This window comes from Apiospora hydei, assembly GCF_038363865.1.
Source record: "Apiospora hydei strain CBS 114990 chromosome Unknown utg000006l_segment0_segment0, whole genome shotgun sequence".
Classification (NCBI taxonomy): domain Eukaryota; kingdom Fungi; phylum Ascomycota; class Sordariomycetes; order Amphisphaeriales; family Apiosporaceae; genus Apiospora; species Apiospora hydei.
Window position 1 is genome coordinate 4,502,487 of NW_027117365.1, and position 24,610 is coordinate 4,527,096.

General features: G+C 54.4%; 8 protein-coding genes across 8 annotated transcripts; 6 read left to right on the plus strand and 2 right to left on the minus strand.

Moving 5' to 3' along the window:
- Positions 1 to 335: 335 nt before the first annotated feature.
- Positions 336 to 1,715, minus strand: PG997_008647 (uncharacterized protein; the record flags this gene model as incomplete). Its single annotated transcript, XM_066812962.1, has 1 exon — positions 336 to 1,715. The coding sequence occupies one exon, from the start codon at positions 1,713 to 1,715 to the stop codon at positions 336 to 338; it is 1,380 nt and encodes a 459-aa protein (XP_066668304.1).
- A 1,192-nt stretch (positions 1,716 to 2,907) lies between these two features.
- PG997_008648 (uncharacterized protein) lies at positions 2,908 to 3,504 on the plus strand (the record flags this gene model as incomplete). The annotated part of the gene is made up of 1 exon (XM_066812963.1): positions 2,908 to 3,504. The coding sequence occupies one exon, from the start codon at positions 2,908 to 2,910 to the stop codon at positions 3,502 to 3,504; it is 597 nt and encodes a 198-aa protein (XP_066668305.1).
- A 47-nt stretch (positions 3,505 to 3,551) lies between these two features.
- On the plus strand, positions 3,552 to 4,624 carry PG997_008649 (uncharacterized protein; the record flags this gene model as incomplete). Its single annotated transcript, XM_066812964.1, has 2 exons — positions 3,552 to 4,264; positions 4,330 to 4,624. The coding sequence occupies 2 exons, from the start codon at positions 3,552 to 3,554 to the stop codon at positions 4,622 to 4,624; spliced, it is 1,008 nt and encodes a 335-aa protein (XP_066668306.1).
- A 362-nt stretch (positions 4,625 to 4,986) lies between these two features.
- PG997_008650 (uncharacterized protein) lies at positions 4,987 to 5,563 on the plus strand (the record flags this gene model as incomplete). Its single annotated transcript, XM_066812965.1, has 2 exons — positions 4,987 to 5,015; positions 5,128 to 5,563. The coding sequence occupies 2 exons, from the start codon at positions 4,987 to 4,989 to the stop codon at positions 5,561 to 5,563; spliced, it is 465 nt and encodes a 154-aa protein (XP_066668307.1).
- Positions 5,564 to 8,452: 2,889 nt separating this feature from the next.
- Positions 8,453 to 10,178, plus strand: PG997_008651 (uncharacterized protein; the record flags this gene model as incomplete). Its single annotated transcript, XM_066812966.1, is given in 3 exon segments — positions 8,453 to 8,613; positions 8,694 to 9,201; positions 9,216 to 10,178. The coding sequence occupies 3 exon segments, from the start codon at positions 8,453 to 8,455 to the stop codon at positions 10,176 to 10,178; spliced, it is 1,632 nt and encodes a 543-aa protein (XP_066668308.1).
- A 2,906-nt stretch (positions 10,179 to 13,084) lies between these two features.
- On the plus strand, positions 13,085 to 14,707 carry PG997_008652 (NAD(P)-binding protein; the record flags this gene model as incomplete). The annotated part of the gene is made up of 7 exons (XM_066812967.1): positions 13,085 to 13,286; positions 13,352 to 13,371; positions 13,443 to 13,479; positions 13,545 to 13,675; positions 13,732 to 14,063; positions 14,113 to 14,214; positions 14,296 to 14,707. The coding sequence occupies 7 exons, from the start codon at positions 13,085 to 13,087 to the stop codon at positions 14,705 to 14,707; spliced, it is 1,236 nt and encodes a 411-aa protein (XP_066668309.1).
- A 668-nt stretch (positions 14,708 to 15,375) lies between these two features.
- On the plus strand, positions 15,376 to 17,037 carry PG997_008653 (uncharacterized protein; the record flags this gene model as incomplete). The annotated part of the gene is given in 4 exon segments (XM_066812968.1): positions 15,376 to 15,434; positions 15,492 to 15,533; positions 15,586 to 16,114; positions 16,132 to 17,037. 4 exon segments carry the CDS (start codon positions 15,376 to 15,378, stop codon positions 17,035 to 17,037), a joined length of 1,536 nt encoding a protein of 511 aa, XP_066668310.1.
- Positions 17,038 to 17,408: 371 nt separating this feature from the next.
- Positions 17,409 to 22,614, minus strand: PG997_008654 (uncharacterized protein; the record flags this gene model as incomplete). The annotated part of the gene is made up of 9 exons (XM_066812969.1): positions 17,409 to 17,418; positions 17,475 to 17,940; positions 17,991 to 19,039; positions 19,107 to 19,439; positions 19,649 to 19,783; positions 19,854 to 20,722; positions 20,857 to 20,904; positions 21,000 to 22,235; positions 22,279 to 22,614. 9 exons carry the CDS (start codon positions 22,612 to 22,614, stop codon positions 17,409 to 17,411), a joined length of 4,482 nt encoding a protein of 1,493 aa, XP_066668311.1.
- Positions 22,615 to 24,610: the final 1,996 nt, after the last annotated feature.

Sequence of the window (24,610 nt, forward strand, 5' to 3'; positions counted from 1 at the left end):
TGCATCCACCATCTATCCCCTTAATGGCGACAGCGCTGCTTCCACCATTTTATGCCGTACTGTATGGATCAATAATTGTTTATACTACTGGCATAATGTTTATTCTACGAGATATAGTGGCTAGGTATTTATTCGGACATAATACCTACGCTGTCCTGGAATGGATCTAATGCCTAATCGGACAGATCGGGAACCAGTTAGTCAATTCATGGAAAGAAATGCCAAAAACAGCGTTCTCGCCATTAAGGGGATATATAGAAATTTCACTCCGTGCTTCCTTCAATGAACGAATGTCCCATTCCGATCAGGTCGCGCCACGTGTTGACGACAGCATCCTACCAAACGCGCATCACTTCAGCTTCGCTTTCTCCTCCCTTTTGCGCCTGCCGATTGATCGTGTCGAGATCCCGCCCCTCCCACTTCACGTTCCAGAACGTCAGCAGCGCATAAACCTTAATCAGCGAGTGCCAGTACCCGAAGACCACCGAGCCCGGGAAGAAAAGGAGGTCGGCCGGGTAGCGCCGGTACCAAGGGTACAGCTTGGGCATCTTGCCGCTGAACAGGATCCAGCCCAGCAAAACATACCACAGCCACGACATGCTCACGCACCACGCCGTGCGGCGGAAGAGGTAGAGCTGCAGGTAGTCCACCGCCAGCGCGAAGTTGGTCAGCGTCGCGACCTGCACGCCGTACATGCTCCACGGGTGCTGCCGCCACGCGCGCGGGCTGAGCAGCATGCGCGGGTTCGAGCGGAAGGTCGTGCGCGCCCACCGGAGGCACTGCTGGAGGAAGCGGGGGTACTCGCCCAAGCCGGCGATGCCGACGACGGAACTGGATGATGAAGAAGACGCCTCGTGGTCATCGCCGTTGTTTTGAATTACTGCGCCGGCGTCGGCTTGGAACTTGGCCTTGATGCCGTGGTTCACGCACCAGCGATGGATGTAGTTGTCGTCGTCGGCGACGATGGGGCCGATGGTGAAGATGAAGTTCTTCCGGCGGAAGAGGAAGGGAAACGGGTTGGGGAACGAGAAGAGGATGTGTTCATCCATGTAGCCGCGGCGGAACTCGGGGTCCTTGAGGATGCTCGTGCGGATCCCAGCCGTCCGGCCGCTGACGATGAAGAGGCCGCCGTCGATGGCGCTGCTCGCCATGAGCTCCCAGCTGTGGCGCGCCAGGTAGGTGGCGCCCAGATAGTTCCAGAACCTCTCCCAAAGCGTCCCCTTCTCCAACCGCTCCACGAGCTTCTCGGTGCCTACGAGGCCGACCTCGGGATCCTCGAAGGGGGCCAGGGCGTTTGACAGGAACCGGGTCGGCCAGATGGCGCTGTTGTCGACGAGGAGCGTGATGGACGTTCCGATGCTGTCGATGACGGAGTTGATCTGGGCTCGCTTGTTGGCAACAAAGGTATGGTGCAACTTGATGTTCATGTCCGGGTAATCGCTGCGGACGGGCTGTAGGGCGGCCTTGGCCGCCCTGTATTTCTCCTTACCGACGGTGACGACAAAGATGCGGCAAGGGTTGTTGGCGCAGACGGACTTGAGGCAGCGTTGGAACGTGTGGGTGGCGGGATCGACGGTGGGGATGACGACGGTGACGTCCTTGAATGGAAGATAGGTTGGGTTAGCCGAGACCGGGGAGGGACGATATTTCAGGCGTCCCACGAAGTGCACGATAGTCCGCCAGTGCCGCCAGAAGAATAAGGCAACGAAAGCCATCTCAGCCGTCAGGGGGCCACCATCCAAGGAAGGATTTGACGCCGAAGCGGTAGGGCAATGTCACGGTGATGACAGCCAGGAATGATGCCCATCCCGGCACCGCCAGGGCCCGAGACAGGCATAACGGTAGAGCCATGGTAGCCATGTAAGCAGTATCCATTCTTTTTTTCTTCTCTCTTTTTTTCTTCTTCCAGTCCCCTCTCTTGGTGTCGTTATTAGCTATAGGATCGAGTAAGCTATGCAACCGCTTTTCAGCGTCCCGGATTCATTATCCAGTTCCTACCTGATAGGTGGTACCGAGCTTCGTATACCACGTAGAATGGGCTCGTTAATATCGCTCTGGGATGTTTGCTGAACATCTCCAGTGCTTGTCCCGTACGAACAAACTGGCCTGCAAACATGGAAAACATAACAGTTCTTCACAGGGTCCAAGCCTGGACAAGGCCTTGACCGGTTTAGCAAACATCGGGGACTCAAAAGGGCAGGTGGTTGCCGGCTTATAGATGCCAGATGCTCAACAAGCTCAATAGATAGATATAATCGCCGAGGTGACTTATAAGTGAAAATGTCGTAAGATAGTAGTATAGTACCTAATGGAAGCTTCCAGGCCTACATTTCACTGATGTATTCAATGTTTTATCTGGACCCAAGCTTGGAAACCATTTATTAAGCCAGCTAGGACCTCACCCTCAGCTCTCGTGGCCCAACAACAACCATAACAACAAAGTGACAGCGAAAAACTCTGCTACCACAACGCGCACAAGATCTGTTGTTTTGGTTTGTTTTATCATTTGGCTTCACTTTGGTGTTGGCTTTGGGCACCATTGTCTTCTCAGATTTTGCGGCTTTCCCAACCGATATAGATACAATCGGCGACGTTTTTGCACACGCACTTTTTTCATAGCTCACCACCTTCCTCACGCCTGTGCTGGTCCTCCACTTGGAACTGCCATACTACATCGGCGCTCTCTTTCGTGCAGAAGCCATTCCAGCTGCTATTGCAATCATTTGCCTTGCAAGAGCACGGAACGCCTCTAGCCAGCCACACCGCTGTAAGTTGTTTCAGCATACTTCTCTTTGTCTAACACAACAACCTGACACTCTTCGCTGCACAGGATTGAGATATCGCGAATCATCTTGGCATAACATAGAAAGCTTCTCTTCGTCCCAAGATTGCTGGAGCTTGCAGATCATGGACAACAACAACCACCAAGGATCCAAGAGATCCCACGACCAAGCCTCGACTCCCAACAGCAACAAGCACCAAAACGCCGAGGAGCAGGCCCCCAAGCGGCACAAAGGCGATTTCGGTCGGCCTTCATCGTCAGCATCCGATTCAACTTCCGCACGAGATAACCGTGCCACCGGCAGCTCCACCATGCCGCGACGCCTCAGCCAAGGCCCGCCCGTCACCTTCTCGGGCCCTCCTCAATCGACTGCACTCAGAGCGATTGAGGAAATGCAGGGCATTCGTCGCGATGCCGGAAACACCTCCGCCTCGGGTGGCCCCGGTCGGACCAGCCGACAGCCCAGTGAGCCCGGCCAAGCCAAGCCGGGCAGTGCCCAGGAGCGAAAGGTGTCCGCCTCTTCCAGCGGCCCTTCCATCCTGCGGAGGAACAGCGCCTCCGGCTTGATACCCCGAAGCATCAAGTCAAGTCTGTGCCCGTCGTCACCAAACGGAGCGGTTCCGAGGTGCCCCGCACCAACCGCCCCGAGTCATCCGCTGCCAAATCGGGAACATCGAGCCGCCCGGAGTGGTCTACTGCCAAATCATCTGGACCACCATTGAACCACGAAGGATCCAACCAGGTCCGCGACAGAGGTAAGGAAGTCCGAATGTCCCCGTATGACGTCCCAAAGGCCACCGGTGCTGACGAGAAGTACCTCAAAGATACCCAAAGACGGGAGCGCCCTTCCAAGAATGAGCGGCGCGAACAAGGACTTCCGTCATCATCGGAAACAAGTGGCAAAGGACCTGCTGCTGCCGCTTCTGCTTCTTCTTCTGCTGCTGCTGGTCCTGCCGCCTCAGCACCCACCGCATCTGGCAACGCCGAGGACGATGCCGTCAAGGTTCCCCGCCGACAGCGGTCTGAAGCCCTGGAGGTCTTCCGTGCGCGCCAGATCGCCTTCTACAACAAGCCCCCGCCCCCGCTGGAGAAGCGTCGCGCCGACGAGACTATCGCCGATTTCCTCGCACGAAAGGAGCGATACTACAGCATATACAAGAAGGACGACAAGCAGAAGAAGCCCGAGCGCAGCGGGAAGAACAAGACCAAGTCGGAGAGAAGCGGCGGCAGCAAGGCCAGCAACGATAAGGGTACGGGCCCCGACGTCATGCCCACAGCCACCAACCTCGCCCAGACGAACCGCGACCGCGACCCGACGTCCTGCATCGAGTTCCCCGCCGAGCTCTTCGACGCGCTCACGCAATTCAACCGCAGCGTGTACGAGGAGCACGACGAGACGCTGCTCCAGCAGGGCTACGCCCCGAGCCCCGTCTACGTCCTCGTCCTCGAGCAGAACCGGCCGGGCAAGCCCTACTTCAGCGTGTGCGGCACCGCGCAGGGCATGGGCCCCGCCAACCAGCTCGCCCTGTCGCTGTTCCGACAAGAAGTCCCCGGGTGCTACCCGAGCTGCGCGACGCCGCCGGCATGGCCCACGAGGACTGGAAGGAGTCGCTGGCACAGCTTCAGAAGGACCACCCCGACACGAAGTGGACCAAGAAGTTCTGGTACAAGGCCACCGGCGATGTCCGCGGCAGTGCGCGGCTGGCGTGGTATGTGGACCGCGACGGCGATAACAAGGGTCTGGTGACCCTGAGCGCGACATTGCCGGTACATGACGAGAAGGAACCCAAGTATCAGATGACTGTTAAGGTGTTGAGACACAAGAAAATCATGCTGACTTGAAGCTCTTGACATGTTTCGTTTCATACCTGAACATGAGCTTGGCGAGCAACAGTGTTGTTCACGACAAAATTGGCGGCTAGCAGCTGCTTGTTGGTATATGTGTATACTAGTTCATCAGCGGGAGACTTGGCCAAGGATGCGGCAACGAAGTGTCGCCAGCCAACAACGCAAATGAATCACGACGATACTAGTCACATGAGCGTTTCTTTCATCACTGAACTCCAAGGAACGCGTACTGTACAATTAGATAGAGAAATGAAAACTTGGTAAAACCTACCGCGATACGATACCTTGTGAATGAAGAAAAGACTTCACAATATCATCCCAATCCCAATTCATCTCGCCTCATATGCGTTTAAGTCATGCCTCTCCGTAAACCCACCAACGACAGGTATGGCTTCTTTTATCTTCTCCTTGTTACATTGCTTTCTTGGTGTCCTTCTTCTCCTGGCGTACGTTCTTCAGCGCGCATGAGACCCGGACGGACATGTTTCCATCCTTAGCCTCCAGCTTCAGCGTCGAGGCGTGCGTGAACTTCCAGTTGCCCTTGTACACAAAGAGACGCTCTCGCTCAGGGGACTCCTCCGCGGCTTCCCCATTGTTGTGAGCAGTAGCATTATCACCTCCGGTATTTGGCTCGATATCAGGCGAGCTATCAATGGAATCTTCGTCATCCTCGTCCTTGACGCCGCCATTCCTTTTCTCCGGGTTCTCATCGGAGCTAGCACCACCACCGCCACCACCACTACCACCAATGCGTCTAAGGGGCGTCAACTTGAAGGTCCCGAGGTGGTAGCGTGCCATGATGCGCAGCACCTCGTGAATGGCGTCCTTCAGGCTACCCGAGAGTTGGACGTCCCTGTTGCAACCATCGACTTCGTGGATGATGACAAAGACGGTCCTGGACGAACGGCTCTCCTTGTCATTCCGGGCATGTAGCTTCTGGATGCGCTGGCGGTGCAGTTTAGCTGGGTAGTGTAGCTCCTTCATAGGCGTGATCACGGTCGCCCTCACATCTTGTGGCAAAGGGGCTGCTTGCGGCTCATTGTTTGGGGTGGGTATCGCAGGCGGTAGTGCTGGTGGTGGTTGTGGTCGCTCGGCAGCTGGGGGAACGTCGGGGGCTGCATCTGGAGTAGGCTTCTTTGCCTCGATTGTTGCCTCTGGTTGTCCATCTTCCATATGGCGATCGGCGGGCTTGTCTTTGATCAGTCTGTGCTTCATATACCGTAGCTTCTCCTCCGTCGATAGTGGCGGCCTTCCTCTTGGTCTAGCAGCTATTGCAGGGCCCACAGCAGGAGCTACGTAGTAGCCAGGATAAGGAGCGAATCCTGCGGCCGTAGCACCATTTCCCCAGCCGCCGCCATAATGGGTGACGGGGAGATAGGGCACTTGTCTGTAGGTGTAAGGCTTGCGCTGATAGGGATAATGTGGGTACGACATCGTCATACACCGCTTCAGGTCGTGATTCTATTTTAGAGTATGGAGAATCGCGTGTGAATTGGTGAAATTGGGATTGCCTAGTGACTTGTTCCTGGCGCTTGCCCGGATGATCATGCAAGATTCCAAGATCCAAAGGAATTTGATTAGATCTGGGAATGGCGGTTTGCTAGGGATAGAAATGTAGAGGCAGGAGAACAATGTCGAAGTTGGTTAGAACTATGAGCGGCATTGCGACCAGCACAATGAAGGCAGGGAAGTTGGTGACATGAAAACACGTTTCAGAAATATGAGATGTGAACAAGAAAGGAGAGATGCCGTATACTTTCCCTGCCGTCTGCACCACCGCGTTGGCCTTTGTAAATCTTGCCTCCAAGTTTCAAGTAATTGCTTGTGTCAGATTCACCAGGTGTGACCTCGGTCGAGTGCCTTGGCTAATCAACCTCAGATGTGAACCTCAGGTGTGTAGGTAGAAATGTCGTGATGCTGAGAAGTCGAGATGACTACCATGGCTGACGGGATGCGAAAGGGACGTGGGTTTGAAGAGGATTGGAAGGCGTGCCTCATTGGACGTGGATCTTGCCACTGTCACACCCTCGAGGCATCCGGTTGGTAGGTATGGACAGGCGGCACGAGGAGAAGATGTTTGGTTCGACAGATGCCGCCGCGAAAGATGTTTCCAGAATTATCACCGACTTCGCTGCTTGAAGTCGTGGGTCAGGGGGTAAGCGATTAGTCCGGCTTGGATGGCCAGAAGAACGGCTTGCAGAATGGAGTAAGCACATTGGGTGACGTTGATGACACAGCGATATGTAGGTGCTGTGCGAAAAGTTGGCCGGCATGTACCCATCATGCCATTCCTATGTCATGGGCAGCATACGGCGTCGCATATACGGGCATCAGAAATGTCGCGGATGCACCTTTTTCATGGGGAAGCGGTCGATCAATTGATGCCGTCCTAGCTGTCTGTGGCTAAATGCATCCGCATCGGAGAGACTAAGGGGCGGTACGGGTTGTGCCTGCATCGTGCATTTCGGAAAACCGCGGCAAAGAGACAGACAGGGCAGGGAGGCTTATTCCCAAGTGGCTGTCTAGTCCACCTGGACTTGCCTGCATCTGATAACGCTGCTCCACAGGTTGGGGTCGAACCTGGATCCTGCTAGCCATAGTGCGACGCTGCCCAGCAGATCCAGCAGTCCCCGAGTGCCAGTGTCCCAGTGTTGCGGCCCTACGTACATATGCTATCTCTTGCCAAACCACAATTGATAGAGAGAGAAAATTGAGGGTTCGGCTGATTCATTATCACCATTCACATTAGTAGCGACGAAATTACTTGCAAGATTACTGCATGAGTTAAGAAAAACGTGCAATATCCCCGAGACAAGGAGTGGCTGACATCCCTGGCAACGGCAGATCCCAGTTGGGTTCGAGGCTGGTCTCGAGGCTAGCCAATCACCAGATTGCTTCCAAGAGTATACCGAGTGAACGAAAGGAATACCAAGACACATGGTCGAGTGGAAGTTCAGATGGATAGAGTCCCAGATCGGCTAGAGGCTGCCCGAGTGCTTGCTGCTGGAGCTGAGTCGGGGCAAGGCAAAGACAGGCTGGCAGGCAGGGCAGTACAGGGCAGTACAGGGCCGGAGCCCGAGGCCGGTTCTCGCTGCTGTCGTGCATCCCCATTAGCAAATTAGAGCACTTTTAGCTGGAAAGTTTTAGAGCGCGGGCTAAGCAGCAATGCTAAGCAGCAGTGCTGGGAAAGGCGTGACGTAAAGATTTGCCCCGGACCTTGCCCAGTTGGGCATACCGTTGCGATAAGGATCCGTTTTGGCTGGTAGGTTTATCTGAAAGCCCGTGTAGGATCACTGATAACCAGTGATGACCCGGGATGCTGAGGCCTGCCTCTGGCACCGTCCAGCCTCCGTCCAGGGTGGTACCCAGATAACGCCAGGGTAGCTTCCCCACCTCCACCTTTGCTAGCTTTGCGCGACCCTCAAAACCCCGAAGCTGGCCGCTCCTCCACTTCTGCGCCATGGGCCATCGCCCATTGACCTCTCACAGCACACCCTCGCAAAAGATGTGCCAAGATCTCTCGGCTTAACCACAAATTGGCCTATCTCGCCCTCCCGGCCTTGTCACATTACGTTTGCCAATGACTCGAGATGCCTGACGTTGCATCAAATAGTCCGGGGTCGACAGGTCTAGCCCCAAAACAATGATGGGGTCAATCAATTGTGGGCGGTCGCGTCTATCAACTATATATTTTTCTCTCCCGTTCGCTCTCTCACCGTCCATCAGCCGGCCTTTGCTTTGGGTTCTGTCATCTCCCTTTCCCGTTGCTGCATCCGCTTGCTTGCTGTCGTCTTTTTGAATCTTCTTTCTTCGTTGCCCACCATGTCGGCCACCAAGGATGAGTACAGCAGCGCTGAGCAAGGCGGGGAAAACGCCCTCACAACAACCCGTTCGGCCGGCGTAGGCAGTCTGCTCGAGGAGCATGACCAGCTGTCGCGGAGCCTGAAGAGTCGCCACATCCAGTTCATGGCCCTGGGCGGAGCGTGAGTACCACCAACTCGACCAATTGGCGTCGTCCTCCTTTTCGCAAGTGCATATCAAGACTAACCGCTTCATCTCACAGCATCGGTACGGGTCTTTTCGTTGGATCTGGCGCCATTTTGGCCCTCGTTGGCCCTGCTCCTTTATGGATGGGCTATCTGAGCATGATGTTTCTCGTCTGGGTCGTCATGAACGATCTTGGTGAGATGGCTACATACCTGCCTCTCAAGGGCATATCCATTCCCTACTTCGTCAATCGCTTCGTTGAACCCTCATTGGCTTTCGCTGCCGGTTGGAATTACTGGTACGCCTATGCCATCCTCGTCGCAGCCGAAGCTACAGCTGGTGCCATTCTCCTTGACTACTGGGAGACCCCTGTTCCTGTCGCGGTTTGGATCACCATCATCCTGGTCGTCACCTTGATTCTCAACATCATTGCCGTCGAGGTCTTCGGTGAGGCCGAGTTTTGGTTCGCCAGTATCAAGCTTATCACCATTGTGGGCCTGGTCATCCTGGGAATTGTGCTCATGTGCGGCGGAGGCCCAAATCACGAAGCTCTCGGCTTCAAGTACTGGTACCGGGTGCACCAGGTGCATTCAAAGAGTACATGGCGCCGGGCAGTACCGGTCGCTTTTTGGCCTACTGGACCGCCTTTGTCCGTGCTGGTTTCGCCTTCATCACCAGCCCAGAGCTCATTGCCCTGGCGGCAGGAGAGACCGTGGCACCGCGAAGGAACATTCCCAAGGCTGCCCGACGATTCATTTACCGACTTGCCGTCTTCTATGGAGTGTCTAGTCTGATCATCGGTTGCATCGTGCCGAGCGACGATCCGCGACTCCTGTCTCCCAACAGCGACGCCTCGGCCAGTCCTTGGGTTATTGCCATCCAGAATGCTGGCATCGGTGGCTTGAACCATGTCATCAACTTCTGCATTCTGACGTCGGCCTGGTCTGCCGGAAACGCTTTCCTGTACTCGGGCAGCCGTATCCTCTACAGTTTGTCCCTGTCTAACCAGGCTCCCCAGTTCTTCGCGGTAACCACGAAGAAGGGTGTCCCATACCGCGCCGTTCTTGCTACCTGGCTGGTCGGCTGCCTGGCGTATCTCAACGTGAGCAGCAGCGGTGCGCAAGTTTTTGCATGGTTCAGCAACATTTCCACCATCAGCGGTTTCATTGCCTGGATTGTGTGTCTTACCACCTACCTCCGGTTCCGAAAGGCCATGCAATTCAACAACTTGCTGCACACCATGCCGTTCAGGACTCCATTGCAGCCATACGCAACTTATGTTGTGTTGTTCCTCATTATCCTCCTCACTCTTACGAACGGCTTCCAAGTCTTCTTTCCCAGCAAGTGGAGCGTGTCAGACTTCCTGGCCGCATACATCACCATTCCCATCTTCCTTGCGCTGTACCTCGGCCACAAGCTGTGGTTCCGAACACCGCTCTGCAGGAAGATCGAGGACATCGATTGTTTCACCGGAGTCAAGGAGATGGACGAGCTCGAGGCGATGGATGAGAAGCCGATTCCCAAGAACTGGGTACAAAAGGTGTGGTTCTGGATTGCTTAATTTTGGATAAAATCTTAGATTTGGTTTGGTCGACGAGAAAGAGCGTCTTTCAGCTGTACAAAACACTGTATAAACCCTCTTAGATACCACGGTATGGATTAGTGGACAACTAGATTCCATAGACGAGAGCATTGGATACCCTTACATTTCAGCTCTGGGTCTTGGGGTTGGACTTTTGCATTTCAGCGAGTTTTGATATTTTAAAAATAAAATTTATCCTCAACAATTCTCTAAATCTTTCCAGCATTGGTGATTTCATGTATTTCCGTGGTGTTTGAGCCCACAGGCCCTGGGAGTTGGTAAATCCAGTTGGATCGAGCAAAGCTGCCTCCGCGTGCATGCTTGGGGGATAAAGGGGTCATATGGCATACGTCGGTCCAAGGACTTAGGGGAGTACATCCCACAATCGGATTCAGTCAGGGTGCCTCGGTAGTGTGGTGTACCGTGGTGGGATTACCCCTGGCTAAGCTTCGCGGCTCAAGCAAACTGCGACAATCATGATTCTACGAGCTACAATCAACAAACCACATTCTCAACAGGTGACGTACATTTGATACCCGCGACCTGTTTTAATGATGTCCATTTCCTCAGTAGAGTAAGTAACTGGTCTAGGGACATAGCGCATTGTGAAGATTGATAAGTAGACCGTCTGGGACTTGGACGTTGAATCTGTGTAACCATACATACTCACACCACCGTCACCATTCGGTTATTACCCCTATGTTTTGAGGCTACCCCTCAGGTAGCTTTGGAATCATGGTATATTGCGTCTCACGATGTATCTAAATACCTTCGGGTATACTCATATGACTCCCGGATATATTTATGTTTATATACGACCATATGTTCACGAGAATAATACATCGATGCTTGATTAAAACGTAATGCTATAGGAACCATGCTGTCAAGTCGGGATACCGAAACACCACGCGGAAACAAAGGACCATTACTGCACAAACTCCCAAGCCGAATCCAAGTATTTATTTTTCAGTTATTCCTCTGTTTGACCCGTTTAACGCTGCTGGTCTGCTTGCATGAATCGGAAAACCTTTGTTGTTTTTCTTCAAACAAACAGCAACCAAGATGCGTATTCCTATAGATTGCTCTCAAGCACAGTATCGGCGGACTGGTGTTAAGCGAGCCAGTCACGTTGAAGGGAAGTACCCAAGCCCCTACAGTCGTCGAATCTTCGTTGATTCGTGGGTCATTCGAACAAATTTGTCGTGGCTCCCCCTTCTTGTTCCGGGAAGAGGTTTTTCCACGGCCGCCAAGCTCAGTACTCTGTATCTGTCTGTACCTGTCACTTGGGCAGTTCAGAGCCTGATACTCTGTGCCTATGGGCATTCCTAGATACTTATTACGAACACATGCAAAATAACATACAAGGAGACCAATATCTGACATATTCCCCTAATGGCGACAACGCTGCCTTCACCATACCATGCCGTCTTGTACACGTTTAGGAATAACATTAAATGCCGTGGGATAACGTTTATCCCACTAGGCATAATGATTATCCTATCAAACGTGATACTTACCTAGTTAGACAACAGACTTATCAATTATTTGCGGAAAGTACCGATTATGCCAAAGGCAGCGTTGTCGCCATCAAGGGGATAGATACATCGGTGCTGTGAGATTCAAGAAGGAACAGAGGATTCGCGACAGAAGTGAATTGGTAAAGTATCACACAGAAAACGATGCTCAGGCTCAACCTCATCCAGTAATGGTCGTTCTATTGTGCAAGCTCACGCACAGGAAACCTACAGGGGCCACTGGGCTTTGTCTTCATCTTTGGTGTGGCGTTGTTTGATGCGGTATCGATAAGTAGGCCCAATTCTGGTTCTCAGATGCCGAGAGGGACACAGGCAAGGAAATGAGATGGTAAAAGGTGATTGATCATGGAACCGATGGTTGGGCGAAATCATCATCCAATAACAAGCGAGTCCCAAGGTGCTGCTTTGCATGCCCTCGGGAAGGAACAGTGACCACGTTCGCAGCCCACGCTACATAATGGCGACGATGGGTTCGCAGTAACCGACAAGATCAGGATTTGGGGACGCGAGCTTGGCACAGGCGGCATTCGAAATGTAAGGGTTGACTTGCCTTGCACTTTCTGCACTTGTTCCCTCTTGCACCAGCATCGGACTTTTGTCTCTTTTCGTCAAGTTCAGCTACACAGCAGTTTCATTCTGGTTTTGCGCTCGGACGTGCATGAACAGTTGGGTTGGGTCTGGTCGCATTTTCGGTTGCCAATCTTGCGACTCTCCCATCCCTTACTTGACCGTTCTCGGCCCGCACATCCCTGCAGTTGACGAAGCCCGAGAGAAGCCATACACACAAAAACCAGATCCACTCGATTTTCTATCATGGTAAGTGGCAAGTTCCGATGTCCGGGGGTGCTTGATGGCTTGCTATCGTGAAAGGAAAGTTCGAGTCAGATCATGGCATCAGAAAGTGGCTGTTCGCTAGCGGCCATGCGGCGACGATCGCTTTCCCCTCTTCTGTCGTTGCGGCGAAAGCGGCCTCGATGAAATGCAAGCAAATAAGACGCCTTGCCTGGCGCCGTGCGACCATACTGCCTGTCGGCAAATAAAACGCGACGCAAGGACAGGTTGGGGTTGCACCCGATATGCCATGTAATTGCGCCAAGAAACGAGCAAACAAGCCATTCGCCGACGCCAATGTTTGCTACCGACGTATCCCTCATTCAGCTCAAATTGAGGCAGTTGGAGACGGGCAGCATAAGTACTTTGGGGTTCTCCAGGTAGGCCGCATTTCCTTTCACCGTCACGCTCTTCACTTGCCAGTCCTACTAAAGAACACAGAGTTGCTCTTTTCAGGTGTATCTACGTACGACCAAACTCCAAAACCCAACAACACATCATTTCTTGCCCACCGTCGCCATGGGTGATTATGATTGGTTTTTGGACCACACCCCGGCAAGGAAACCGCCTCCGGGAGTTGAGTCCAACTTCGTCAACCCCGAGTCGCATTCCTACCAACTGATCATTGTTATCGCTGTCATGTTTACCCTGGTGGTCTTGTTCACAGGAGGCAGAATCTACACTCGCCTCAGGATCACCAAGTCTTTTGGTGCAGACGATTGTAAGTGATCATGATCCGCAACTACCTCGGCGTAATTGCTACATTTGCTCACAGAAAGAATTTAGATCTTTGCATCGCAGCAGCCGTGAGATACCCGAAATCCGCTTGAAAGAGAGCAGCAGCGACAGCACTGAACCTGACTTGGCGAATATATAGGTGTTTGTTCTCGCTGGTGACCTTACAGCTCTGATGAGTGAGTCCCACATTACAATATATCTTGGTCTCGACGATCCCCACTGACGTTGACTATTACTCTAGTGTGCGACAAGCCAGGTGGCGGCCCAGGCGGAACTCACCTATGGGACACCACCCTTCGCAAATGGATTTACTACTCGAAGGCATGTCATTTCCGCCAATCCCGAATGTTTCTCGCCATTGCTTACGCCGGTGTTAGACGGCTATTGCGAACTCAGCTGTGCTTCGAATGGCCAACACGTTGATCAAGTGTGCATTCTTTGTTTTCTACCTACGTTTGTTTGGCCCCAAAGACCACGTCAGAGCTATGGTCTGGGCAGGCATGACAGTGGTGGTTTGCTTCTGCATTGCCTTTGAGATCGGATACCTCGTTACCGCACTCCCCCACGACGGCGACTTCCTCGCCCCGGACTACCAAGCACGCTTGTTTGGAGTCCCTCAAAAGCTGATTACTGCAGGCGCCTATATCAGTGTGCTGACTGATTTCTACATCATGTTCATACCCCTGCACCAGATACCCAAACTCGGCCTTTCGTACAAACGAAAGTGGGGGATAAGTTTCATCTTCCTTACTGGACTGCTGTAGGTACAAGACCCAAAGCGTGAGGATTTGGCTGACCTTCTTCTGCAGGGCTACTGGTGCTGGTGTGGCAAATTTGGTCTTCCGTCACAACCCTACAATCATGGATCTCAAGGACAGCACGTGGAACGGTCAATACGTGTTGATGACCAGGTGAGGAAGCTCACATGAACACTCCGGCTCGACCTACATCCCGATCTCGCTGGAGAAGGCGATACTGAAACATAGTCACAGTCTGTGTGAGAACAACCTAGGGATTGTGTGCCTGTCCATGCCAGTCGTCCTCGCATTATTCGTCGGTCGCATCTCAGCACTCGGCCAGTCCCTGGGCTCCTGGGTCAACATCCGTCGAGCACAGCGACATGGTGCAGGCGACAGCGCCTCGAACCTGTCGCCCAGCGACGGAAATGATTCGGGGCCAGACCTCCCCAAGCAGCATATGCCGGACCCCAAAATGGGAGGCATGCGTAAGTACATTCGCAATCTAAATCACTCGCGCGCGGATAACACTACTACTGTCATGACTACCTTCAACGACCTAACATCGGCTGATCTCAGCTACCACCACCAACTGAAAGCCTTGCACCCGAGCCAGACCGCAAGCAGCCGGAGCAACAAATACGAAAAGCTCGAGAAGCTCGGGTAGGGAGACTGCGTGTGCAGGGCGCGATGGACTCGGTGCTGTGGATGAGATGAACGACTGATTGGAAGGATGAAGGATATATGGACACGATGAAGGACTAACTGGAACCCTTGAACAGTCCGTTAGGAACCATGAGCTGGTGGACCAGCTAGTGATGGGTACAGCTGGGAGGACTCTGGACGCCCTTTGATTCTCAAACAATCGTTAGGATAGACACATTCTTTTATAGCACTTTACCGAGAACATATTGACGACCGCAATGAAAACTTTGGGGCATCACTTGGATGCCCCATGCCTATTGAGCCACATGTTTCTTTTGATTGTCCTCATGTCTGCTCAAGACATCCGGGTGAACTAGCTATGGGGGCTGATGATGTTTACTTATAAGATACAGCCTGAGCAACTTCCTCGCCGCACGTGGAAGTTGAAACGTATGTAAGCTTATATGTAAGCCTGTTTGGTGTTGACCCCCTCTCACTTCCCGGGATACGCCGACGGTTTCCGGCTCAGCGGCGCGAGGGCCGAGGATGCACAAACGTCGGGGATGCCGACGGCCCCGCTCTTAACCTTATTATTCCCCGACTACAAAGATAACGTCTCACCAACGGCATTGCGCAAGACCCTAGGTTTTTCTTCACCGGAACTGGGTATAACAAAACCCTGCATACAAGATGGCAGAGACTTACCTTATGTGGGTTAATGGCCAAGAGCGCCCTGGCCGAGCTGAACTGTGAGTTTACATGTGACCCAAAGCCTGGACAGGGTACAGCAACTAACAAACGATCAGGATACCGATTGAGGATCCGGCAACGGGCGAGATATTTGCACAGTATGTTAATATAAAATCATCACCTCAAGCCTTACTGACGCCGAGAGCGCAGATGCCACGCCGCCAGCCCCGAAGACGTAGCCGAAACCATCGACCTAGCCCAAACCGTCTTCCAGTCCGGCCTCTGGTCCAAGACCTCCCCGCACGCCCGCGCAGACGTCCTCGAAGCCGCAGCAACGCTCCTCACCAAGGCGCTGCCCGCGCTGATCCCGCTCGAGGTCCGGCAGACGGGCCGCGCCGCGCGCGAGATGCGCGCGCAGGTGCCCTCGCTCGTGCGCTGGTTCAAGTACTACGCCGCCCGGCTCCGGACCGAGGAGCGCGCCGTGCTGCCGACCGTGGGCAGGCTGCACAACTGGGTCGACCGGGTCCCGCTCGGGGTCGTCGTGCAGATCACGCCGTTTAACCACCCGCTGCTCATCTTGGTCAAGAAGTTGGCGCCGGCGCTCGCGGCAGGGAATTGTGTTGTTGCTAAACCGAGCGAGCTGACGCCGCTGACGACGCTGGCTTTGGGAAGTTACTCAAGGAGGCGGGACTGCCTGATGGGGTGTTTAATGTGCTTCCTGGATATGGGGCGACGACGGGTAAAGCACTAGTCCAGCACCCTTTGGTTCGAAAAGTTGATGTCACGGGCGGCACGGTCGCGGGTCGGGCTATCGGCAGTCTGGCAGGTGGTAATCTCTCGCGCTTCACGGCCGAGCTGGGCGGCAAAGCACCGCTGGTCGTCTTCGCGGCGGCGGACCTCGACGTCGCCGTTAACGGGATTGCGTTCGGGTCGTTCATGGCAAGCGGCCAGACATGCATCGCGAGCACGCGGATTATCGTTGAGAACTCGGTGATTGATGAGGTATTGGAGAAGCTCAAGGCCAAGACCGAGTCCATTGCTCGCCGGATGGGATCTCCCGATAGCCCGGAGTCGATGATGGGACCCCTTATATCTGCCAAGCAACTGCAGAACGTTACTACACTCGTGGACGAGGCAGTTGGGAGCGGCAATGCTACAGCCCTCACCGGCGGCAAGCGTATGACAGGCCAAAGCCAGCTCGACGGGATCAACTTTGCCAAAGGCTACTTCTTCGAACCGACCGTCCTCGTCTCATCCTCCAACCAAAGCCTCCTGCAAACCCGCATCTGGCGCGAAGAAGCCTTCGGCCCCGTCATCGCCGTCCTCGGCTTCGACACCGAAGCCCAAGCCGTCGCGCTCGCCAACGACAGCGAGTTCGGTCTGGGCGCGTCGGTCTGGACCCAAGATTTAGCCCAGGGGTTCCGGGTGTCCGAACAGATCGACGCGGGCATCGTCTGGGTCAACACGCACCACCGCAACGACCCGAGCAGCCCCTGGGGCGGCGCCAAGTCGGCGAGCGGTGTCGGCAGCGAGAATGGGGTGGATGCGCTGCGCGAGTACACCACCATGAAGAGCACGGTGGTGAATTACGCATCCGCGGAGGAGGCGCGGGCGGCGGAGGATTGGTTTGGGGGAGGGCGGGGGAATGTTCGGTATGGGTGATGGGGATAAGGGGATTGCTATTTGTACTTGAAAATGATTAATTCTGTTTATTTTGTAATACATATGTGTAATGTAGGATTCCTTCTTCTAATTATGCCTATTGGAGTATCCCCTTAATGGCGATTAAGCTGCCCCCGTTAACGTGTCGTTCTGTATGGACTAAGGAATAACCAGTGCCGTGGTATAATATGTATCTATTTTTATTTGTGGCATAATGTGCGTAGACTACTTGATTAGGCTAGTCGATTATTTACGGAAAATATCTATTATACCAAGGGCAGCGTTGTCGCCATTAAAGGGATAGTAGGTAGGTAAGTCCCAAATATTAGGCCGAATTCGGATCAATTCTCCAGTAATAGCAATCGTTCTCTTCATCGCCGCCTCGCTTATGGTTGACACCGGAGCAGTCGCAGCTGTCAACAGGCACCAACAGATACCGTCTACACTCGTCGAAGTTGTACTTCCATTCGCAGCCCGCAAACACCTCGAACTCGAACAGGATGTTGAGATCGTTGAAAGGCTCCGTCTTCCGCTGGTGGAAATCGTCGCGGAAGACGCGGACGCTGTCCTCCATGGCCTCGGTCCCGTCCCGCTTGCCGAAGATGGACACCGGTGAGCCTAGGTATTTGCAGAAGGACCGGATCGCGTTGTCCATGCGCTCGTGGGTCGTGGCCTTGCCCTGGTTGTAGCACGGAGGCCGGTTCTTGAGCGTGTGGCCCACCTCCATCGGCGAGGGCACCGCCACCGGAGGCGAGATCGGCGTCTTTGTGGGAGCCGCCGGCGCCGTCTCGCTGCTAGTTTCATCCTCTTCAGGACACATGACTAAGACGTCGGGTCCCCACTCATCGTACGGATCCTCGTCCATGGGGTTTAACTCGCCAAAGCCCTGCCAGCCCTTGGGTGCTCCGCAAACGTTGTCCCAAAAGCTGCATTCCGGCACTCCCGGCTCGAACCCCTTCCCCTCGAAGGCTGTATGGCCCTTGTCGGCCAGCGGCCCTTGGGCGGCGGCGCGGCACCGGGCTCTATGGATGGCGGTGGTGTAGGGAACGGCATGTCTGGCCTTGTGCTCTCCGCCGTGCCAGCTGGTCCGATGTACGTGACCGCAGGCCACGCCGATGTTGTGGCCGGAACCGGCCAGAACTCGGTCAAGTCTTGTCGTCGCCGCATGCCGTTTGATCTCATCCCGACCGTTACCTCTTCGAAGATCCATTCCGAGATCGTAAGGGGCGGAGCAAAAATATGGGTTGAAAACGATCCTGTACTGATCGTCATGACTGGGTAATTCACGGTGCTGGTTGCTCCTGTCCAGGGCGGGATCTTCACGCGACAGGGCGGCGAGCAGGTGAAAGCTGGCCGTTCCATGTCCCATATTTTCGGGTCGAGCCAATGTAGCTCGTGGAAAGTCTTTCCATTGCCGCGCACGTCGAGCACAGAAATCTGCGACCAGCTTGGGTGCGAGTTAACGTTGAGGTTGTCCAGCGCCGATATGCCTTGCCCTTCCATAACGGCCATGTACTTGGCCCCAATGGTGACGAGGTTCTGGAACCACACGTTGTTGTAGTTCTCACTCAGCAACAAGAGGGCTTTCTGGCAGGTATGCTCATCTATGCACGATTGGGTGTAGGTGGAGAACCAAGTATAGAGACCGGCTCCGGCAACGAATATGTTGGCCAATCCATGTACAATGACGGCCCACGATTGATCGCATCCGTTGAACTCGTTGTCGGCTGCACAGCTATAGGCGGGATCACCGGGAAATACACCCACAACGTCCTGGAACGGTGCCGGCGGTTGCGGTGTTGGTTGGTAGTAAGGCGACTCCGTCTGCAAAAGGCCGGCGAAGACGTTGCGAGCGTTGTTGAAATTGTATTGGTAGAAGGTGGCATGCTCCGAGGCTGTTCCATAAAGCCACACGGGCTCAGTGCTCTCGATGAGGAAGCCGTGCGCCACATATATGGAAGTCATCGCCATGTCGTTGGCTGCGTCGTCCAAGGCAGGATCACTGGGGCGTACGAGTTAGCCAATCGTATCCAAAGCGATAAGTAGGGGGCCTAGGACTGGGCGCGTACTCAATCATATGGTCAGCAACCCAGAGCCACATATTTTCGAAATAGCCCGATGCAGTAGAAGTAAGATGCATCATCAGGCTGCCGGCGTTGCAACCCTGAGGCATGCCCGAGGTCAGAGCCGGGCATTCATCGGATCCCAGGTTCGTGCCAGTCGCTCCCCCGATCCGGACGTGACAGTCCCAAAGCGCTGCGGAGCCCAGCGATGCCGCGCGGATGTTCCACTGGACCATCACTGCGCCGGCCGTGGGCCCGCGCGTCGTAAAGATGAGGTCTTGCATTTCCACATCTCCGACGTCGCCAATGTTGCCCACTTTGACCAACGCCTGCGGATTACTTGAGGAAAGTCAGCGAATATAGCCAACACAAATGGTCTGTAGGGACTCCACTCACCTGGGATCCTCAAAGTATGTGCCAGCGGCGACTAGCTGAGACCAAGTCTCGCCAACCAGTTTCGCGCCCGGGGGATGGTGATGGTGCTTCTGAGAATGTAAGAGCCCGCGTCGACAAATAGGATCCTCCCAATGCTCGCAGCGAGCGCATACTGGAACGCTGCCGTGTCAACCGTCACACCGTCGCCCTTGGCTCCGAAGTCCTTGACATGCACAAAGTCACCAACAGCCCTGTCCTCGTACTGTGGCTTGGCGCGCTCAAAGTAACGGCCCCTAGAGTCAAGCAAGCTTTGCTGCCGTATATAAGTGCAAAAGTTTGCGCCGCTGGAAAACTGGCGCCCCGGCGCATATACAGGACCAAGGGCCCAGTGGTCGACCTTGCCCGTCGGGGCCAGCAACGTGGCGCCGCTGGTGTCGCCAACCGCCCTGCCTACACCCCTGAAACTCGACGTTCTCGACAATCACGCCGGTGCTTCCCGATCCCGGCGCAGGGTTCGGCGGCGCTATTAGCACGGCCGTGCCGACACTTCGGAACGACGAGTCGTAGAAGGCCGCCGAGCCGATGATCCCAGTCTCGCCCTCGCCCGCCATCAGGCGGAATCCGACGTCGACGTTGGTCATGGTGATGGACTTCCACACCCAGCCCCAATCCCAGATGATCTGCACCCCTGTGGTGCAGCCATCGAATGTCATGCGCTGGGCCGTGAACTGCTGCTCACCACCGTACAAACCGACCTTGCCCCCGCGGAAAGTGATGTCGGAGATGACACCACCGCTACCGTTCTCAGCGAAGATGCCGGTCTGTGTGGTGCTGCCAGCAGCGGCGATGATCTCGAAGTTCTGGTTACTGGTAGCTTGAGCAACCTGCCAGTGAATACCAGCGACGTCCTGATCTGGCGACGCGCGGCTGATGTCAATTCGCAAATTGCGGACCTGCCGGTAGAAGTTGGCCGTGTTGATGTACCACTGCTCGGCACCCTCCTGGCCTCCCGTATATTCATCCGACGACAGCACTCCGAGGCCGACGAAACTGCGGCTCGCGGTGAGTACGGGCCAGTCCTTTGCGTCGCCGATCACCTGCGTACCAAAGGGCATAGGGACAGTACTAGATATGAGATAGTTTCCCGGAGGGAAGTAAACAATGGCGTTCTTGGTCGTTGAGCCGTTGCATTTCTCTCCACAGCGGCGGGTCTCGTTCATAGCCCGCGAGATGGCCTTCGTGTCGTCCTGGATCCCAGCGTATCAGCCATGTAGACATGAAACATCGACTATGTGAAACTTCAAGGCCTACAATGCAAGCTGCAAGAGGGGAATAGGGGTGGGGAATAATAACGCAAAGGGAAGAACATCATTAAACATACGGTAATTCCGTCACCTACGGCGCCGTAGTCGAGCACATTGCGGAAGATCTGGCGTTATTTGTTAGCATGAGTCCAGAACAGCCCAACTCAGTGGTGGCACATCAATTACATGCCTTGTAGTCGGGAGCATCTCCCCAGGGTACCGTCCCCTTTCGGTCAAGTTGTGCCATCCAATAGGACCCGGTCTTAGCACGTTTGCGGTGGTTTTGCCGCGTCATGTTGGCCGGGAACCGCGTACCATTCCCCACAAAGTCAGTTGCCTCGGCCTCTGCCACGAGGGCTGCAGCCGCCGCGATAGTATCGTCAATGCTCAGCAATGGCATGTCGCTGGCGACCCGGAGGGCTTTGAGGGCACTGCGGCGCTGCTTGGCTTCGCCCCTCAGGTTGGTCCCCGGCTTGAGACCATAGTTGTTACGGCGCGGGTTCGCCAAGCGGTTCCTGTTGAGAGTGGCAGACCTGGCCTTGGCTTCTTCGACAATGCGACGAGCTTGGGCAAGGGAAAAGCTCGTTGCGTTCTTCAGGAGCGGTGTCCTTGTTCCAGATACAGTGCCCCGGACTTCATGTTGCTTCGGCTCGCTGACGGTGATGGTGTCGGGCTTCCTAAGCTCCTGCCAGAGTCTCGGCGCCCTGAATCTGGTAATATTGAGGTCGGCTGCGTCGTAATCGTCCTCAGACTCATCCTCATCCACCCATTGTGTGTCCTGTAGCTCAGACCTGTAGCGAAGAGCGGCATCGATGTCAGTCCCCATGCCTCCTGGAATGTCCAAGCTGGGAATATCTGAGATGGTGTCATTGACGAAGATGTGATGGGATGTGGCATTGACAGAAGCCAGGAACTCCTCCAATGAAAGGTTTCCATAACCCAAGTGTGAGTAGGTCCCGTTCCCGGCATCTTGTGCGCGCTTGGCTTGCGTCACTATCTTGTCTTCGCCAGGTTGTGACTGTGACTTCCCGGGATAAAAATAGGAGTGGATCGAAGCGGCTACTCCATTGTGCGGATGGGTGTCGATTACATGCTCGAATAGTATCACGCTTTGTGTCGGGTCGAATTGAATACCTTGACGGCGAGCGAGGTAGAGAAGCTGGTTGCGGAGGCGTTCATGCGATTCGCCTTGCCAGTCCTGCTCGGCTTTTACATTCTTTGCGCACTTCATGGCAGCGCATCGAGTCGCGGCGTTGGCCGGTGCGGCTTCAGGCGACAGCGACCCGCTGCCGCCTTCGACCCATGTGGCTGGCGGATATTCGTCGCATGTGTATCTGATCTTGGCATACTCCGTGACTCTGCCGAGAGCGTTCCGCTTGTTGGCGATGCCATTGACCTGTGTGCCTGGCTCCAGATGTGAATAGTACCACTCCTTATCGTGACGCATCGGCTTCGCCTGGGTAAGCTCAGGACAAGTATGGGACGAAGCCCAGCCTGACTCGGCCTTTTTTGCCAGTGTTTAGGTCGTAGCCGAACAGGTATTGAGGGAACTGGGCCTGTCCGCGTGGTGTGTTCCTCCAGTTCTCGACGTTTTGACCTATATCTGTCATGTACCAGCAATTGTACACCAAAATAACCGTCTCTGGTGATAAATCTACCACTTTCCGGAAAGCGTCGTTTGTCGTAGGTCGCCAGTAAGTTGGCCTCTGTGTTGCTAGATCCCGTTGAACATAGCCTTGGATGAATTGCCCTAGGACCTGGTTTCGTAGCTGTGGGCATAATAAAGGGATTATCAAAACAGAAAAGAGGTAAAGTAGATGCCGTACTGAAGCCATATTTGCGGTATACAGCGACAAAGCTGTGGGCGTATTGGGTTGGCAAGGCTCGGCCTGAGCTATGGGAAGATTTCAAAGCCAGAAGAGGCTCACGGAAGGGGTGCTACATATATCCCCAGTCGTAGAGTAGAGCTACAACTGAGTATTTGCCCAACAATCATGCACTTCCCAGCAAAGCTGCTCGTATCACTCATCAGTGTTCACGTTCACCCTCGTTGCCGTACCATTTTCGCGGCCTTCGGCCCTCGGCCCCTTGTTGGACGATATTCCACCGAAGTATGCGAGCGGCGTTTCTCAGCAACAAGAGACGGACCCGTACTTCTCTCTGGATACATTCTCGTGAGATGGCTTCCTAAAGGCAACCGATGCTACATGCGCTCTTGCCGCCGAGATTATTCACGGATGAGAAGACAGTTCATGATATCGAACCACCGAGGCAATGGCGGCAGCCTTGTGCATATCCACATGCCGAAACAGCCATCACCAGTGACAAAAGCCATGGCCGCGTCTAGATTCTCAACTGACTAAGTCAACCCTAGATGAGGACACCGGCCGGAAACGTCCCGAAAAGGTGGTTGAAAGAAGCTTGGCGCACAGGTAAAATGAGGATCAAGGCGTATTTGCCAGGTGGAGTTGCCCCTGTCAAGGGCTTTTTTTCCATCCTTGCTCCCCGGCGGGTTTGATACTAGATTGAGATGCGATGTTAGACACCTATAGGTAGATGTATCTGGTAGGTACCCTAAAGAACACCAATTACCTCATGGGGGTGTCAATCAGAGAAACCGTTAGTTTGGCACGATGATTTAGATGCCCAGTTGAGCATAGGGCTTACGCTATTATTGGGATGCAGCACCACCTGGTGCGCTAACAGGGAAGACAGGACCCTGTATATTCTGTATTTGCCCGAATTCCTACCTACATGGGCGCACATGGCGCGATCCCCCGCTGGATAGGGCCGAGTGTGATGGTGGCACCTCAGCCAGGCAGCGGCTGCGGCTCGGGTCGGAGAATAAAAAAAGATCACCTTGGGCTCAGGGTCCAGTTGACAGCGGCTTGTCGACGAGATTGGGACCCAATCTCCGAAACCTCCATAGAAAGTAGGCCCGAGTTGTCGGCGTAGGTCAGGCCAGACTTCCGGGCCTCGTCTGCCTGAACTGGACGCCATCCTCGGTCGTGAGTGAGAGGCACTGCGTCGAGCATGTCGTTCAGATACTTCAAGGCCGCACGAATTGGGCACCCGTCCTGATGCCATTGCACGTTATTCCTGTTCTTCTTCATACGCCAAACTCGCTACAAGTGGCAACTTCTCAAAGACAATGCAGCATCTTGCCGCCACACTCGGGTGGTGCCTCTTTCTGGCCTCTTTGAAACCAGCGGACGCTTCCAACGACTGCCAGCCATATACCTGGGACGACGGACATGGCTTGCCGACCATTACTGCCAGAGACAGCGCCCCCGCTGGACCGACAGTGCCGACTGGAAGACCGGCAACTTCGAGCCCGGAGATGTCCACTGTCGATCTCGGGGACGGACGAACAAGGAGGTCAACTACTATACATGCGCTGAGAGAGCTGACTTTTATGGGTTCGACCTTGACTTCTTCTTCCTGTTGAACCCTGATCTCAATAAGGATTGTAGCAATATCCAGCCCATGACAAGATATTGCACCGACGGATGTGAGTAGTCTCCGGCATCTAACATGTGACCAATCTCCTCCATTTCTATAAAACCTTTCCAACGAGGCTAACTGAGAAATGGTTGTATCACTGCAGGGATCGAGAAGTACCATGATCCGAATGGTCATTGTGGCCCCCTTTACCACAATGCCAGCTGTTTTGGAACAGACAAGCCATGTTGTAACTCCGAGACATGGACGTGTGGCGATTCCAAGTAGGCAATCATTGCCGCTCTCTGGCTCATGGGTTCCGGTTCAGCGGGCTGACAAAGATAAACAGGGAAGATTGTGCCAACGGGATCTGCTTCGAGGAAGCTGTCC